Source organism: Rhinoraja longicauda, chromosome 15 (genome assembly GCF_053455715.1).
Source record: "Rhinoraja longicauda isolate Sanriku21f chromosome 15, sRhiLon1.1, whole genome shotgun sequence".
NCBI lineage: Eukaryota > Metazoa > Chordata > Chondrichthyes > Rajiformes > Arhynchobatidae > Rhinoraja > Rhinoraja longicauda.
In genome coordinates, this window is record NC_135967.1 from 49080329 (window position 1) to 49098521 (window position 18193).

Here is an 18193-nt window from a genome sequence, read left to right on the forward strand (position 1 = left end):
TTCAGTACTGCCTTCAACCACTGAAGGTCACCTCACCTTCTGTCTCCTTTCTCTGTTCGTTTACTTATTTATCTATTTATTCACTTCCCTATGTTCTTTAAATCCCTGTAAAGCGTCTTTGAGTGTATGAAAAGCGCTATATAAATGTAATGCATTATTATTATTATTATTAAGCTGTTGCAAGTAAGAAATTCATGTAAAAGGAGCAGAATTAGGCCATTCGGCCCATCAAGTCTATTCCGCCATTCAATCATGGCTGACCTATCTCTCCCTCCTAACCCCAGTATCCTGCCTTCTCCCCATAACCCCCGACACCTGTATTAATCAAAAATCATCTATCTCTGCCTTAAAAATCTCCACTGACTTGGCCTCCACAGCCCTCTGTGGCAATGAATCCCACAGATTCACCGCCCTCTGACTAAAGATATTCCTCCTCATCAACCTTTCTAAAGGAACGTCCTTTAATTCTGAGGCTGTGCCCTCTGGTCCCAGACTCTTCCACTAGTGGAAACATCCTCTCCACATCCACTCTATCCAGGCCGCTCACTGTTTGGGAAGTGTTTCATTGCTCCTCGTAAATACACATGACAAATAAACACTTGACTCTGGAATAGTGTATACATTTCCCAGTGAAGCCCGAGTGTTTAAAGAGGGAGAGCTGATGCAGTCAGCATCAGTTCACAAAGTGTCTCCAGATGCCACCCCAACTTTGCTCCACATCTGGAGTGCTGCCACAAACCTACCCACACTGGACAAGTGTTCACGTCCACGAGTTCACAAGTTTATAGGAGTAGAATTAGGCCATTCGGCCCATCGAGTATACCCCGCCTTTCAATCATGGCTGATCTCTGCCTTCAAAGAAGGTTGTAGACATTTATCATCCAGGGAATGGATTGGGGCTGATCCAGCAGGCACAACATGCTGGAGTATCTCAGCAGGTCGGGCAGCATCAAGGAGAGAGGGAATGGGTGACGTTTCGGGTCGAGACCCTTCTTCAGACTGATGTCAGGGGGGCGGGACAAAGGAAGGATATAGGTGGAGACAGGAAGATAGAGGGCGAACTGGGAAGGGGGAGGGGAAGAGAGGGACAGAGGAACCATCTAAAGTTGGAGAAGTCAATGTTCATACCACTGGGCTGCAAACTGCCCAAGCGAAATATGAGGTGCTGTTCGTCCAATTTCCGGTGGGCCTCACTATGGCACTGGAGGAGGCCCATGACAGAAAGGTCAGACTGGGAGTGGGAGGGGGAGTTGAAGTGCTCAGCCACCGGGAGATCAGGTTGGTTAAGGTGGACTGAGCGAAGGTGTTGAGCGACGTGATCGCCGAGCCTGCGTTTGGTCTCGCCGATGTGGACAAGTTGACATCTGGAGCAGCGGATACAATAGATGAGGTTGTCAGATCCAGCAGCTACCTTGCTGATGAAAGCCCGCAGAGAGGCGAAGCTGTGCTTCATGGCTGTTTCTGACTGGCCACTGGTGAGCTGCAGCAGGATGTCAAAGACTTTCCTCATCAGTGGGTTGTGGCCGTCATCCTGCATCAGTTGGGTCTGCAGGAGGAGAACATTCACCATAGGCCGATCAGTGACAGGACAACCATACACAGACCCACAACCTGGAACCCTGACCCTCAGGTCACGGGGCAACCAGCGTTGGGACTCAGCCACCCCTCCACACGGCACAGAGCGCTCAGCACGGCAAACCACACAAAAGCACGCCACGGCACAACACGGTAAGGCACGCCTCCACACGCCACGCCATGGCACACCACAGCACGCCACGGCACAGCACAACACTGCACGGCATTGCACGGCACAACACGGTAAGGCACGCCACAACACGGCACGCCACGGCACACCACAGCACGCCACGGCACACCACGGCACGCCTCCACACGGCACAGAGCGCACGGCACGGCAAACCACACAACAGCATGCCACGGCACAACACGGTAAGGCACGCCTCCACACGCCACGGCACGGCACACCACAGCACGCCACGGCACACCACAGCACAACACTGCACGGCATTGCACGGCACAACACGGCACGGTAAGGCACGCCACAACATGGCACAGCACTGCACGGCACAACACAACACGGTAAGGCACGCCATAACACGGCACACCACAGCACGGCACACCACGGCATGCCTCCACACGCCACGCCACGCCTCCACACGCCACGCCACCACACGCCACGCCTCCACACACCACGACACGGCACGCCTCCACACACCACGCCACGGCACACCTCCACACGCCACGCCACGCCTCCACACCACGCCACGGCATGCCTCCACACCACGCCACGGCACGCCTCCACACACCACGCCACACCTCCACACGCCACCACGCCTCCACACACCATGCCACGGCACGGCACGCCTCCACACGCCACGCCACACCTCCACACGCCAAGCCACGGCACGCCTCCACACACCACGCCACGGCACGCCTCCACACGCCACGCCACGACACCACGGCACGCCTCCACATGCCATGCCACGCCACGCCTACACACGCCAAGCCACGGCACGCCTCCACACGCCACGCCACGCCTCCACACCACGGCACGCCTCCACACACCACGCCACGGCACGCCTCCACACGCCACGCCTCCACACGCCACGCCTCCACGCCACGGCACGCCTCCACACGCCACGCCACGGCACGCCTCCACACGCCACGCCACGGCACGCCTCCACATGCCACACCACAGCACGGCACAGCACGGCACGGCACTCCACAGCACAGAGCTCCACAGCACACCACAGCACACCACTCCACTCCACAGCACAGCACACCACAGCACACCACAGAACACCACTCCACAGCACACCACAGCACTCCACAGCACAGCACACCACTCCACAGCACAGCACTGCGGAAGCATAGAGAAGAAAACGTAGGAAAATAGGTGCTGGAGGAGGCCATTCGGCCCTTCGAGCCAGCACTGCCATTCAATATGATCATGGTAGATCATTCTCAATCAGTACCTGTTTTTTCCCCATATCCCTTGATTCCGTTAGCCCTAAGAACTAAATCTAACTCTCTCCAGAAAACATCCAGTGAATTGGCCTCCACTGCCTTCTGTGGCAGAGAATTCCACAGATTCACAACTCTCTGGGTAAAATGTTTTTTCCTCATCTCAGTCACAAAAACGGCCTCCCCCTTAAACTTAAACTGTGACCCTTGGTTCTGGACTCCCCCGACATTGGGATAGGTTCATAAGTGATAGCAGCAGAATTAGGCCATTCAGCCCATCGAGTCTATTACGCCATTCAATCACGGCTGATCTATCTCTCCCTCCCAAATCCATTCTCCTGCCTTCTCCCCATAACCCCTGACACCCACACTGATCAAGAAGCTATCAATCTCCGCCTTAAAAATATCATTGGTGGGCTCCACAGCCGTCTGTGGCAATGAATCCCACAGATTCACCACACTCTGACTGAAGAAATCTCTCATCTCCTCCCTAAAGGCAAGTCCTTTTATTCTGAGGCTGTGACCTCTGGTCCCAGACGATCTCACTAGTGGAAACATCCTCTCCACATCCACTCCATCCAGGCCGCTCACTGTTCGTTAACTTTCAATGAGGTCCCCCCTCATCCTTCGAAACTTAAAATCAAGCAGTAAAGATATCCTGTGGATAGTGATGAACACAAACAGAAAATGTGGGCAGCCTCACCTGGTCAGGCAGCGCCCGTGGAGAGTGAAACAATCACAGCTTCAACATTGTGATTCTTCCCCCTCCCTCTTTGACTGCGGACAGAGGTCTTAAAGGCATTGTACCCATGCCCCTCACCTCTGCTCTCACTCCTCACCCCCCCCCCCCCCCCGGACATCCCCAGGGTGTTCCCTCCCACCCCCTAGAGTCGCCAACTGTCCCGTATCATCCGGGACATCCCGTATTTTGGGGGCTAAGTTGGTTTGTCCCGTACGGGACCGCCCTTGTCCCGTATTAGTAGGGGTTGCCAACTTCCCCGCTCCCAAATACGGGACAAAGGGTGACGTCACCGCCCCGCGCCCCACGTGACCTCACCCAGCCAGCGCCCACGTGCTCCCGCTCCACCAATGGCGGCCGCCCGGGCCAGGCGGTGACGTCACCTTGTCCCGTATTTGGGAGCGGGGAAGTTGGCGACTCTACGGTCCTCTCGTGTCCCCCCCGCCACGGGCTCAGAGCATCGCCCGCGCACGGCAGCTCGATGGCGAGCGTCGGCGTGAAGCGTAGAGCAGGAAGGGCAGCACTGACCTTGAAGTTGTGGATGAAGCAGGAGATAGAGTCGAGCACGGTGAGACACACCTCGGCAGCCAGATTCCCCTCCACCAGCGCCTGGTGACTGACCTCCACCTCACTGATCCCAGCACCTGCAGTAACCAGACCAACGAGAGAGATCACAGACACCTCAGGGCAGAGCAGGCACGGACCACCTCACACTGGCATAGGCTTAGTATTGTCAGCTTTACTTTAATTTAGCTTAGAGATTCAGCGTGGAAACAGGCCCTTCGGCCCATCGAGTCCGCTCCGGCCAGCGGTCACCCACACACTAACACTAGGGACAATTTTACCAAAGCTAATTTACTTAGAAATCTGTAAGTTTAGCTTAGAGATTCAGCGTGGAAACAGGCCCTTCGGCCCACCGAGTCCACGCCGACCAGCGATCCCCACACACTAACACCATCCTACACACACTAGGGACAATTTACATTTACACCAAGCTAATTAGCCTACAAACCTGTATGTCTTTCAAGTGTAGAAGGAAACCGGAGCCCCCGGAGAAAACCCACACAGTTCACGGGGAGAACGTACAAACTCCATACACACAACACCCGTGGTCGGGATGGAACCCGGGTTCTCTGGCGCTGTAAGGCAGCAGCTCTACCCGCTGCCCCACCGTGCACTGAGGCTTTGGTTGTTATCCATTGAAAGCATACTATACACAAGTATAACAGGTAGAGCAAAGAACCAGTGGGATGAATACAGTGTTACAGCGCTGCAGTTACAGAGAGAAGTGCAGTATCTGCAATGTGGGAGGTTGGGAGATGGGAACTAGACTCTCAGCTCACCGCAGGACTGTTCAATCGTCTGATAACGGCCGGGAAGAAGCTGTCCCCGAGTCTGGTGGTGCGCGCATTCAAGCTTCTGCACTGCCTGCCCGATGAGAGAGGAGTGAAGGGGGGAGTGTGTGGTCCTTGATGATGTTTGTGGCTCTACTTAGGGCAGCGTGAGATGCCAATGGTCAGGAGTCCAGTCCGTGCGATGGACTGTGGACTACATCGACAAAGAAATGACTTCACATCTCCTTTCTCAAGATATGTTCTTTGATTCTGAGGTTACGGCCTCTGTCCTGGGACTCCCTCTCCACATACACTCTACCTGGATTCAGGGACAATTTCTTCCCAGCTCTACTCAGGCAATCAGAGCAGTGCTGAACTACCATCTACCTCATCGGTGAACCTCGGACTATCTGTGATCGGACTTTGCTGGCTTTACCTCGCACTGAACGTTATTCCCTTATCATGTATCTGTCTGTACACTGTAAATGGCTGATTGTAATCATGTGTTGTCTTTCCGCTGACTGGTTAGCACGCAACACAAGCTTTGTTGAGGGGGCGGAGGTGGGGGTGAGGGGGCGGAGGGGGGGTGGGGGTGAGGGGGTGGGAATGAGGGGGGCGGGGTTGAGGTGGCGGAGGGGGGGTGGGGGTGAGGGGGTGGGAATGAGGGGGCGGGGGTGAGGTGGCGGAGGGGGGGTGGGGGTGAGGGGGGTGGAGGTGGGGGTGAGGTGGCGGAGGGGGGGTGGGGGTGAGGGGGTGGGAATGAGGGGGCGGGGGTGAGGGGGTGGGAATGAGGGGGCGGGGGTGAGGGGGTGGGAATGAGGGGGCGGGGGGTGAGGTGGCGGAGGGGGGGTGGGGGTGAGGGGGTGGAGGTGGGGGTGGGGTGGGGGGGTGTTTGTACGTACTGTGGTTGAGGGTGAAGGAGCTGTCCATATGCCCGATGTGCTGGAGCCTCGCGTGCACGGACGCTGGGCGGCTACGGAGAGATGGCATGGTCTGGCTCTTCCTGTCAGCCACAGAGAAGGACCCCTGGCTCTCCTGGACCCTTCAAACACAGCAGACTTTACACCCCCTCCCACTGAACAAAGCACAACACCCTCAAGATGCAGCAGCTGATGTTGGACGCGAACACAAAGCGACAGAACTTCATTGATCCCAGGAAGGAAACTGGGATGATCTGCCAACAGTCATAAAGACACACGATACATGAAACATGGAATCAAGTGACAGGTGGAAAGGATTGGGGATGTGCAAAGATTGGGGGTGGGGGGGGGGGGGGGGGGGGGGGGGGGGGGGGAGGGGGGTCAGTCTCAGTCTCAGTCTCAGTCTCAGTCTCAGTCTCAGTCTCAGTCTACCCCACGACAGAAGGGGGAGTTGTACGGTTTGATAGCCACAGGGAAGAAGGATCTCCTGTGGCGTTCTGTGGGACCAGTCTGTTGCTGAAGGTGCTCCTCAGGTTGGCCAGTGGGTCATGGAGGGGGTGGGCTGTATTGTCCAGGATGCTCCGCAGTTTGAGGGACCACCTTTCTAAATTGTTCAAGCACAGGAACTGCCCCCTTACTCTCTCTCTTCTCCCTCCCACTCCCCCCTCTTCTCTCCCAGCCCCCCCTCTTCTCCCTCCCACTCCCCCCTCTTCTCTCCCAACCCCCCCCTCTTCTCCCTCCCACTCCCCTCTCTTCTCTCCCCCACCCCCCTTCTCCCTCCCATCCCCTCTCCTCCCCCCACCCCCCCTTCTCCCCCCACCCTCCCCCTCTTTTCCCCACCACCCCCGCCTCCCCCCTCCCTCTCCCCCCCACCCTCTCCCCCCCCCCCACCCCCTCCCCCCCCACCCCCTCCCTTTCCTCCCCACCCCCTCCCCCCCACCCCCTCCCTCTCCCCCCCACCCCCTCCCTCTCCCCCCCACCCCCTCTCTCCCCCCCCCTGCCCCACGCGTTGACCCGGTCAGCCAGTACCTTGCGATGCATCTCCATCCCAGGTATCGGAACTGGTAAAGGCAGACCCTGTAAGAGCAGAACAGTCAATGGTTGGTTTATGTTCACATTATCTCTCACATTTTTGTGGGCCCGGGCAGTGTGGGCCCGGACAGTGTGGGCCCGGGCAGTGTGGGCCCGGGCAGTGTGGGCCCGGGCAGTGTGGGCCCGGACAGTGTGGGCCCGGACAGTGTGGGCCCGGACAGTGTGGGCCCGGGCAGTGTGGGCCCGGGCAGTGTGGGCCCGGGCAGTGTGGGCCCGGACAGTGTGGGCCCGGACAGTGTGGGTTCGGGCAGTGTGGGCCCGGGCAGTGTGGGCCCGGGCAGTGTGGGCCCGGACAGTGTGGGCCCGGGCAGTGTGGGCCCGGGCAGTGTGGGCCCGGGCAGTGTGGGCCCGGACAGTGTGGGCCCGGGCAGTGTGGGCCCGGGCAGTGTGGGCCCGGGCAGTGTGGGCCCGGGCAGTGTGGGCCCGGGCAGTGTGGGCCCGGACAGTGTGGGCCCGGACAGTGTGGGCCCGGACAGTGTGGGCACGGACAGTGTGGGCCCGGACAGTGTGGGCCCGGACAGTGTGGGCCCGGACAGTGTGGGCCCGGGCAGTGTGGGCCCGGGCAGTGTGGGCCCGGGCAGTGTGGGCCCGGGCAGTGTGGGCCCGGGCAGTGTGGGCCCGGACAGTGTGGGCCCGGACAGTGTGGGCCCGGACAGTGTGGGCCCGGACAGTGTGGGCCCGGACAGTGTGGGCCCGGACAGTGTGGGCCCGGGCAGTGTGGGCCCGGGCAGTGTGGGCCCGGGCAGTGTGGGCCCGGACACTGTGGGCCCGGGCAGTGTGGGCCCGGACAGTGTGGGCCCGGACAGTGTGGGCCCGGACAGTGTGGGTTCGGACAGTGTGGGTTCGGACAGTGTGGGCTGGGACAGTGTGGGCCCGGGCAGTGTGGGCCCGGACAGTGTGGGCCCAGACAGTGTGGGCCCGGACAGTGTGGGCCCGGACAGTGTGGGCCCGGGCAGTGTGGGCCCGGGCAGTGTGGGCCCGGGCAGTGTGGGCCCGGACACTGTGGGCCCGGGCAGTGTGGGCCCGGACAGTGTGGGCCCGGACAGTGTGGGCCCGGACAGTGTGGGTTCGGACAGTGTGGGTTCGGACAGTGTGGGCTGGGACAGTGTGGGCCCGGGCAGTGTGGGCCCGGACAGTGTGGGCCCAGACAGTGTGGGCCCGGACAGTGTGGGCCCGGGCAGTGTGGGCCCGGGCAGTGTGGGCCCGGACACTGTGGGCCCGGGCAGTGTGGGCCCGGACAGTGTGGGCCCGGACAGTGTGGGTTCGGACAGTGTGGGCCCGGACAGTGTGGGCCCGGACAGTGTGGGCCCGGACAGTGTGGGTTCGGACAGTGTGGGTTCGGACAGTGTGGGCTGGGACAGTGTGGGCCCGGGCAGTGTGGGCCCGGACAGTGTGGGCCCGGACAGTGTGGGTTCGGACAGTGTGGGTTCGGACAGTGTGGGCTGGGACAGTGTGGGCCCGGGCAGTGTGGGCCCGGGCAGTGTGGGCCCTGACAGTGTGGGCCCGGATAGTGTAGGTTCGGACAGTGTGGGCTGGGACACTGTAGGCCCGGGCACCCCACATGGAGGTTGCCTAGCAACCCACCTCCCAGCCCGGGCGGCCGCCATTGGTGGAGCGGGAGTACATGGCCGCTGGCTGGGTGAGGTCACGTGGGGCGCGGGGCGGTGACGTCACCTTTTGTCCCTTATTTGGGACTGAGGAAGTTGGCACCACTACTCCGGTAGCTTGTGTTGTAGACCCACCACCCTCTGTGGAAACGTTGTCCTTTGGGCTTCCTTTAAACCTTTCCCCTCTCACGCCCTCTCTCCACCTCTGCGCTCTAGTTTGAGACTCTCAAATTCCAACCTACCCCTCTCTTTCCCCTAATGTTCTCTGTCCTCCAGTATCTTTCCCAGTGACCCACTCCCCCGAGCCCACCCTGACAAGTGGAAGGAGACCACAGCACCCCAGGGTGACCCACTCAGTTCCATAGCACCCATTGAAGGTGGAGGCAGTACAGGTGGGATCAATGCCTGAGCCCTGGTACCTGGACCAGAGGGGAACACCTTCCCCACAAGCGACTGAAATTAGAGTAAGAGGGCTGCGTGGCTCACAGCGCCCAAGACCCGTGTTGAGTCCTGACCACGGGTGCCGTCTGTACGGAGTTTGTACGTTCTCCCCGTGACCGCGTGGGTTTACTCAGGGAGCTCCGGTTACTTCCCCACTCTCCAAAGACGTGCAGGTTTACAGGTTGATTGGCTTCTGTGAGTTGACCCCAGTGTGTCGGATAGACCTCGTGTACGGGCCATCACTGCTCGGTGTGGACTCGGTGTGGACTTGTTGGGCTGAAGGGCCTGTTTCCATGCTGTATCTCTAAACTAAACAAGATATTTACACAAGGTTGACACAAAACAGTGGAGTAACTCAGTGGGTCAGGGGGCTGAATTACTCCAGCATTTTGTATCTACCTTCGATTTAAACCACCATCATTTTTTTCCCTAAATATTTACACACCCTTCCTCCCTCCCTCAAAGATCCCCAGAATTGTACTTACTCCAAAACTGAGAGATAATCCATTAGTTCTTGAGGGGGCATCTTGTTCCAATAAGCCAGGAGTGCGTCTGAAAATAAAATGACACCATCTTGGAACACTCTTGCATCAATAAATGAGACAAGCACAGAGTGCTGGAGTAACTCAGTGGGTCAGGCAGCATCTGTGGGGAACATGGATAGGTGACGTTTCACAGAGTGCTGGAGTAACTCAGTGGGTCAGGCAGCATCTGTGGAGAACATGGATAGGTGACGTTTCACAGAGTGCCGGAGTAACTCAGCAGGTCAGGCAGCATCTCTGGAGAGAAGGAATGGGTGATGTTTCGGGTCAAGACCCTTCTTCAGACTGACACACCCACACCACCCTGACCACACCCACAACCCCCTCCCCCCAACACCCACACACCCCCCCACACACACACCACCCCCACACACACACACCACCCCCCCCTACACACCCACACACCCCCCCACACACACACCACCCCCACACACACACCACCCCACCCCCTACACACACACCACCCCCCACACTCACACCACTCCCCCACATCCGCACACCCATCCACACCCCCCACACTCACACCACCCTGAACCAATGACCAACGCCACAATCCCCACCCACACCACCCTGAACCCCACGCACACCACCCCCCCATACTCCCGCCCACACACTCACACCACCCCCCATACTCCCCCCCACACTCTGTGACCCACACCCCCCCCACACTCTCACTGACCCACACCCCCCCCACACTCTCACTGACCCACACCCCCCCCACACTCTCACTGACCCACACCCCCCCCACACTCTCACTGACCCACACCCCCCTGGCCACACTCTCACTGACCCACACCCCCCCCACACTCTCACTGACCCACACCCCCCCCACACTCTCACTGACCCACACCCCCCTGGCCACACTCTCACTGACCCACACCCCCCCCACACTCTCACTGACCCACACCCCCCCACACTCTCACTGACCCACACCCCCCTGGCCACACTCTCACTGACCCACACCCCCCTGGCCACACTCTCACTGACCCACACCCCCCCCACACTCTCACTGACCCACACCCCCCGCACACTCTCACTGACCCACACCCCCCTGGCCACACTCTCACTGACCCACACCACCCTGGCCACACTCTCACTGACCCACACCACCCTGGCCACACTCTCACTGACCCACACCACCATGGCCACACTCTCACTGACCCACACCCCCCTGGCCACACTCTCACTGACCCACACCACCCTGCGGACTGTGTCTTTAGTTGCTCTACGGACTTTGCTTTGAACTGATATGGGGTGTTGTTTTGCCTAATGTTACAGATTATTAACTGATTATGATGTTGACTAATTCAGGTTTGTGTGTGCTGTCGTGTTAATGGGGCAGCACATGTGACAATTAAACTGTTAAAATACAGTTGCACAAGATGTTGGCAGGGCCTGATGTGGAACTAGTATGGTGTTTCACCTTGGCCACCCCGCTGCAGGAAGGATGCCGTTAAGTGGAAGGAACACAAAGAAGATTCACGAGGATGTTGTCAGGAATTGAAGGCCGAGAGGTTGAGCAGGCTGCGACTTTATTCCTTAGAGTGAGAGGGGTGATCTGACACAGGGGAGTTGAACGCCCAAGGGAGGGGAATCGAGAACCAGAGGACTGAGGTGTCAGGTGACAGGGGAAAGATCACAAGAGGGACAGGTACATGGATAAAACAGGTATGGAGGTAGGGTCGCCAGCTGTCCCGTATTAGCTAAATATTGGGCTAAATTGGTTTGTCCCGTACGGGACCGCCCTTATCCTGTATTAGGCCCTGACAGTGTAGGCCTGGACAGTGCGGGCCCGGACACCGCGGGCCCGGACAGTGTAGGCTCAGAGGTGTGTCGGGAGTGGATGAGAAAGTGCGGTTACATAGAACGAGTGTGCAGGGGTGTTCGGCGTGGACTCTGTGGGCAGAACGGCCTGTTTCCATGCTCTGTGTCTAAACTAAAACTTTTCCTACAGGTGCAGCCTGACCTGCTGAACAGTCCCTGACAGTGTAGGCCCTGACAGTGTAGGCCCTGACAGTGTAGGCCCTGACCGTGTAGGCCCTGACCGTGTAGGCCCTGACAGTGTAGGCCCTGACAGTGTAGGCCCTGACAGTGTAGGCCCTGACAGTGTAGGCCCTGACAGTGTAGGCCCTGACAGTGTAGGCCCTGACAGTGTAGGCCCGGACTCGGTCTCGGTCTGATTCCCAGCATCCACACTTCTGTTGGCTTTGGTTATGCGGTGAAGTTCAAGTGTTGTAGATTGCAAAAGCTGCCTTATTTAGTTGTATTTACAACAGAATGCATGTACCTGGTTACTGCTCTGATGGTCACACTCATGTTCTTTAAACGTCCCTCTGCCAGTGTTGGTTGAGTTATTAATCAGCAGTAGTTAGTGTTCACTCAGTCTGCACTTTGGTTTGATCTGATAATATCTGTGTACTGGACGGGTGTGGCCCAGTTTGGCCCAAGCCTCTCCTGCAGGCCCTGCAACCCTCCCCAACTCACCACCCGTGGACCCGTTGCCAGCCGGGGGTCTTCCCCCGGGGCCGTGGGCGGGCGAGGGGGGAGAGGGAAGGGGAGAGGGAGCCACTCACCCCGGCCCTGTGCGGCCAGAGCGAGCCGTGGACCCGTTGGGTGGAAACCTCTCCTGCAGCGGCAGCCAGACCATGACGGCCATCTTGTTTGACCGGGGGGGGGAGCGCATTTATCAAAGTTTATTGTTAATTGCTTTTAAAACTTGGTCAATTGAGACCGCAGCGGAATGGTGAGTAGGGTGGGACAAGTGGGCCTAATGGTCAGTAGGGTGGGACAAGTGGGCCTAATGGTGAGTAGGGTGGAACAAGTGGGCCTAATGGTGGGTAGGGTGGGACAAGGGAGCCTAATGGTGAGTAGGGTGGAACAAGTGGGCCTAATGGTGGGTAGGGTGGGACAAGGGGGCCTAATGGTGAGTAGGGTGGGACAAGTGGGCTTAATGGTGAGTAGGGTGGAACAAGTGGGCCTAATGGTGAGTAGGGTGGGCCTAATGGTGAGTAGGGTGGGACAAGTGGGCCTAATGGTGAGTAGGGTGGGCCTAATGGTGAGTAGGGTGGGCCTAATGGTGAGTAGGGTGGGACAAGTGGGCCTAATGGTGAGTAGGGTGGAACAAGTGGGCCTAATGGTGAGTAGGGTGGGACAAGTGGGCCTAATGGTGAGTAGGGTGGAACAAGTGGGCCTAATGGTGAGTAGGGTGGGCCTAATGGGCCTAATGGTGAGTAGGGTGGAACAAGTGGGCCTAATGGTGAGTAGGGTGGGCCTAATGGGCCTAATGGTGAGTAGGGTGGGCCTAAAATTGTTGCGCTACCGTGGACCGTTTTGGCTGCATTTCGGGAACAAATATATCCACAAACCAAATATATCCACAAATATACAAGATATTAGTCATAGACTAGACCAAGTGGACCCGTTGCGCCTGTTCCTTGTAGAGGGGGGACAGGGAAGGGGAGAGGGGAGACAGGCAAGGAAACGACTGAGGCTGGGCGAGGGGAGAGGAGGAGAGAAGGACTGAGGCCGGGGGAGAGGCCGAGGCCGGGGCCAGGCAAGGGGAGGGGGAATGACAGAGCGCGGGCGGGCGGCGGAGCTGCCGGTGGCCATCTTGTTTTGGCGAGTGAGGAACAAATGAAGTGGAACGTGGAGCTTTGTGACATCACACGCTGAGGAGTTTCAGGAAATGGGTGAGAAAGTGAATTTTTAAACTTTAAAATCTCTCTAGCTTTATAAATGTAGGTTCAATTTGAATGAGAGTTGTTACATATTGTGCCCAGGATAATGGTGCGTAAGGTGGTGCAAACACTGTGGCGCTACGGTGTACGGTCTTGGCTGTGCGAAGCATAAACGTTATGCTGTGGTCAAACACACATACACAGATAGATAGATAGATGCAGGAGGAGGCCATTCGGCCCTTCGAGCCAGCACCGCCATTCAATGTGATCATGGCTGATCATTCTCAATCAGTACCCCGTTCCTGCCTTCTCCCCATACCCCCTGACTCTGCTATCCTTAAGAGCTCTATCTAGCTCTCTTTTGAATGCATTCAGAGAATTGGCCTCCACTGCCTTTTGCGGCAGAGAATTCCACAGATTCACAACTCTCTGACTGAATTTTTTTTTTCCTCATCTCCGTTCTAAATGGCCTACCCCTTATTCTGAAACTGTGGCCCCCTGTTCTGGACTCCCCCAACATTGGGAACATGTTTCCTGCCTCTAACGTGTCCAACCCCTTAATAATCTTATATGTTTCGATAAGATCCCCTCTCATCCTTCTAAATAGATAGATAGATAACATGCCTGATCAGTGTGTAAAGCATGCAGAACAAAACCTTTCACTGTACATGTGAGAATAATAAACCTAAATCGTAACAATAGCTTTAGTTGCATGCTAACCAGCCGGCAGATAAACAATAATCACGTGTTGTGTTTGCGCTGAGTGGTTAGCACACAACAAAAGCTTTTCACTGTACCTCGGTATACGTGGCAATAAACTAAACTCAAGCTCAACATTGCTGAATGCGCTGGGTGATTATTCCACTGCCGACTTGGGGCTACTCACTATCCCGCGGTCTAGGCTTAAGCTCAGGGGTGACCGCGCTTTTGCGGTTGCAGCTCCTAGACTGTGGAACAGCATCCCTCTCCCCATCAGAACTGCCGCCTCCATCACTGAACTGTGCTCAGTGCAATTCCACTCACTGCCATTCGTTGGTCTTCCCATTGCAACCAGTGAAAGTGTTCCCGTAACTGTGCGTCCTGTGTCAAGATCACAACACAAGACACCGTCTACTTGCGAGTGGCTCTTACACCGCGGCACGCGGCTGGGACCTCCTCAGAAGGGCACACCTACCTTCTGACATTGTTTTAATGATGTGAAGGAAGCACATGAGGAGACTTCTGATTTCCTGTTGACTGAACTTGCACAAAGGTGATGCACAGGTCCCTGAGGATCCTCTCCTCTGTCGAGTCTGCAAGACACGTAGTCAACAGATAAGTGCCGGAGAATTACATTTATAGTTTTGTTTACAAATACAACGCGGAGCCAGGCCCTTGGACCCAACGAGCCCGTGCCAACCAGCGATCCCCGCACACTAACACTATCCTACACCCACTAGGGACAATGTACAATTATACCAAGCCAATTAACCTACAAACCTGCACGTCTTTGGAGTGTGGGAGGAAACCGAAGATCTCGGACAAAACCCACGCAGGTCACGGGGAGAACGTGCAAGCTCCGCACAGACAGCGCCCATAGTCGGGATGGAACCCGGGTCTCTGGCGTCATGAGGCAGCAACTCTACCGCTGCGCCACCGTGCCGCCACTAGTCTACTTTAGTTGAGTTGAGTTTATTATTGAGACGTGTACTGAGGCGGAGTGAAAAGCTGTTTTGTTAAGTGCTCTCCAGTCAGGACAAAGACTGTAGGAGTCCAGCACCCATTCCCCAGCGACTGATTGCCCGGCCCCTGCACTCATACGGACAAAATGGCAATAGACAATAGGTGCAGGAAGAGGCCATTCGGCCCTTCAAGCCAGCACCGCCATTCATTGTGATCATGGCTGATCATCCACAATCAGTAACCCGTGCCTGCCTTCTCCCCATATCCCTTGATCCCACTAGCCCCTAGAGCTCTATCTAACTCTCTTTTAAATTCATCCAGTGAATTGGCCTCCACTGCCCTCTGTGGCAGAGAATTCCACAAATTCACAACTCTCTGGGTGAAAAGGTTCCTTCTCACCTCAGTTTTAAATGGCCGCCCCTTTATTCTAAGACTGTGTGGCCCCTGGTTCTGGAGCGAGAGATAGATGGATTCTTGATTAGTGTCAGGGGTGACGGGGAGAAGGCAGGAGAATGGGGTTAGGAGGGAGATATAGATCAGCCATGATTGAATGGTGGGGTATACCTCATGGGCTGAATGGCCTAATTCTGCTCCAATCACTGATGAATGGTCTTGGTGTCAAGCGGAAGCATATTTCATTTATATTGAATATTTGTTTTATTTACGTTTCCAGCAGTTCCTGGTGTTCCAGACACATGGGACGGGTATAATTAGTGGGTCAGAGATGTGTTGTATCATTATTATGTGACATCTGTTAGTGTTTACGTTCTAGTGCTGTAGCGGGCATCTACTGATGCTCCAGACTAGGTAGCTTGGCACAGACTAGTGCTGTAGTGGGCATCTACTGATGCTCCACACTAGGTAGCTTGGCACAGACTAGTGCTGTAGCGGGCATCTACTGATGCTCCACACTAGGTAGCTTGGCACAGACTAGTGCTGTAGTGGGCATCTACTGATGCTCCACACTAGGTAGCTTGGCACAGACTAGTGCTGTAGTGGGCATCTACTGATGCTCCAGACTAGGTAGCTTGGCACAGACTAGTGCTGTAGTAGGCATCTACTGATGATCCACACTAGGTAGCTTGGCACAGACTAGTGCTGTGGCGGGCATCTACTGATGCTCCACACTAGGTAGCTTGGCACAGACTAGTGCTGTAGTGGGCATCTACTGATGCTCCACACTAGGTAGCTTGGCACAGACTAGTGCTGTGGCGGGCATCTACTGATGCTCCACACTAGGTAGCTTGCCAATGATTGGGAAAGTATCCCTCTTTTACAACTCAATGGTATGAAGACTAGATTTGTTTTTAAATGCCCCCAAGTCAAGTTGAAGGAGTTTATTTTACAAAGTCCATGGCGTCGTGGCGATCCTCGGCTCTCTCCGGCGTGCCCGCGCCGATCTCCGTGCTCAGCGAGCCGCGGGAATCATCACGTTTCAACAGCAAGCCCAGCGAGGTAACGTAACCTGACGACAGAATCACAACGACAAATTCAGTGCCCGAGACACGGCAGAATATCAACGTTAATATGGACTATAAAACCTCCGTACAACCACTCCCTGCTTCCTAGATAACCCTGACCCCAGACACAGAGACAATAGGTGCAGGAGGAGGCCATTTGGCCCTTTGAGCCAGCACCGCCATCCAATGTGATCATGGCTGATCATCCACTGTCAGTACCCCGATGCAGGAGCTTGATCGCCCCGACGAGGAAGGCTCGCCGCCGGGCTAAGGGAGTCAGGATCATCCTGTCAACGGAAGGTCAGAGGCCCCCGACTGCTGGAGGACAAGGAAGGGGAGAGATTGAACTGGTTTTTACCTTCTATCACAGTGAGGAATGTGGAGGAGTCACTGTGGGGGATGTTCGTTAAAATGTAATGTGTGTGTCCGGTTGCTTTTTGTTATGACCGTATGGCAAATGAAGTTCCTCGTATGTTGCAAAACATACTTGGCAAATAAAGTATGATTGTGATTGTGATTGTTCCTGCTTTCTCCCCATACCCCTTGATTCCGCTAGCCCAAAGTGATAAATCTAACACTCTCTTGAAAACATCCAGTGAATTGGCCTCCACTGCCCTCTGTGGCAGAGAATTCCACAGATTCACAACTCTCTGGGTGAAGACGTTTTTCCTCATCTCTGTCCTAAATGGCCTACCCCTTATTCTTAAACCTGGTTCTGGACTCCCCCAACATGGGGAACATGGACAACAACATAGAATCTCTATCCCGATGGCTAAATGTTGATACTGCAGACTGAGGCTGCATTCTGCACTGTGGCTCAGAGGGATGTGAGGCAAACGCAGGCAAGTGGGACTAGCTTAGAGGGGGCATCTTGGTCAGCATGGGCAAGATGGGCAGAAGGGCCTGTTTTTGTGCTATCTGACTCTGACTCATCAAACAGCCAACACTTGTAGTTCGAACCTTGAGGCAGAGTGGCTGCAATCATTAAACCGTAGGTCATCGGAGCAGAATAAGGCCATTCAGCCCGTCGAGTCTATTCCGCCATTCAATCATGGCTGATCTAATTTTTCCTCTCAATCCCATTCTGCTGCCTTTCCCCCATAATCTTTGATGCCCTGACTAATCAAAGGCTGGTAGAGGGGGCTAGCATAGCTGGTGCACCTTGGTCAGCAGGGATGAGTGGGGCTGAAGGGCCAGTATCCGTGTGGCGTGACTGTAAGTTTTACCTGCGGACGTTAACTCTTTGTCGGTGAAGATGGCCGATCGGCGGGCAGTGGATCCGTTGACTGTTGACAGGGTATTGAAGGGCAGCTCATCTCGAGCACACTGCTTTGTAAAAATGGAAGCTTAGTTTAGTTTGGAGATACAGCGCGGAAACAGGCCCTTTCAGCCCACCGGGTCCGTGCCGCCCAGCGATCCCCGCACACTAACACTATCCTACACACACTAGGGACAATGTTTACATTTACACCAAGCCAATTAACCTGCAAACCTGCACGCCTTTGGAGTGTGGGAGGAAACCGAATATCTCGGAGAAAACCCACGCAGGTCACGGGGAGAACGTGCAAACTCCATACAGACGGCGCCCATAGTCAGGATGGAACCCGGGTCTCCGGCGCTGCATTCGCTGTAAGGCAGCAATTCTACCGCTGCGCCACCGTGACCGCCCAGTGTAGAGATACAGAGCAGGTACAGGCCCTTAGGCCCACCGAGACCACGCTGACTAACGATCACCCT

The 18193-nt window shown here is 56.2% G+C and overlaps 1 protein-coding gene across 1 annotated transcript in view; it reads right to left on the bottom strand.

The window, feature by feature from the left end:
* The window catches only part of LOC144600301 (dedicator of cytokinesis protein 11-like), a 146730-nt gene that overhangs the window by 24995 nt on the left and 103542 nt on the right, over window positions 1-18193 (bottom strand). Inside the window, exons 33-40 of the mRNA XM_078411868.1 lie at window positions 17683-17782; window positions 16343-16461; window positions 14509-14626; window positions 9601-9667; window positions 7005-7052; window positions 5958-6097; window positions 4250-4365; window positions 1412-1546 (exon numbers count right to left, since the gene is read on the bottom strand). Of these exons, the coding sequence (XP_078267994.1) occupies window positions 1412-1546; window positions 4250-4365; window positions 5958-6097; window positions 7005-7052; window positions 9601-9667; window positions 14509-14626; window positions 16343-16461; window positions 17683-17782 (843 nt within the window). The remainder of the gene's footprint in view (window positions 1-1411; window positions 1547-4249; window positions 4366-5957; window positions 6098-7004; window positions 7053-9600; window positions 9668-14508; window positions 14627-16342; window positions 16462-17682; window positions 17783-18193) is intronic.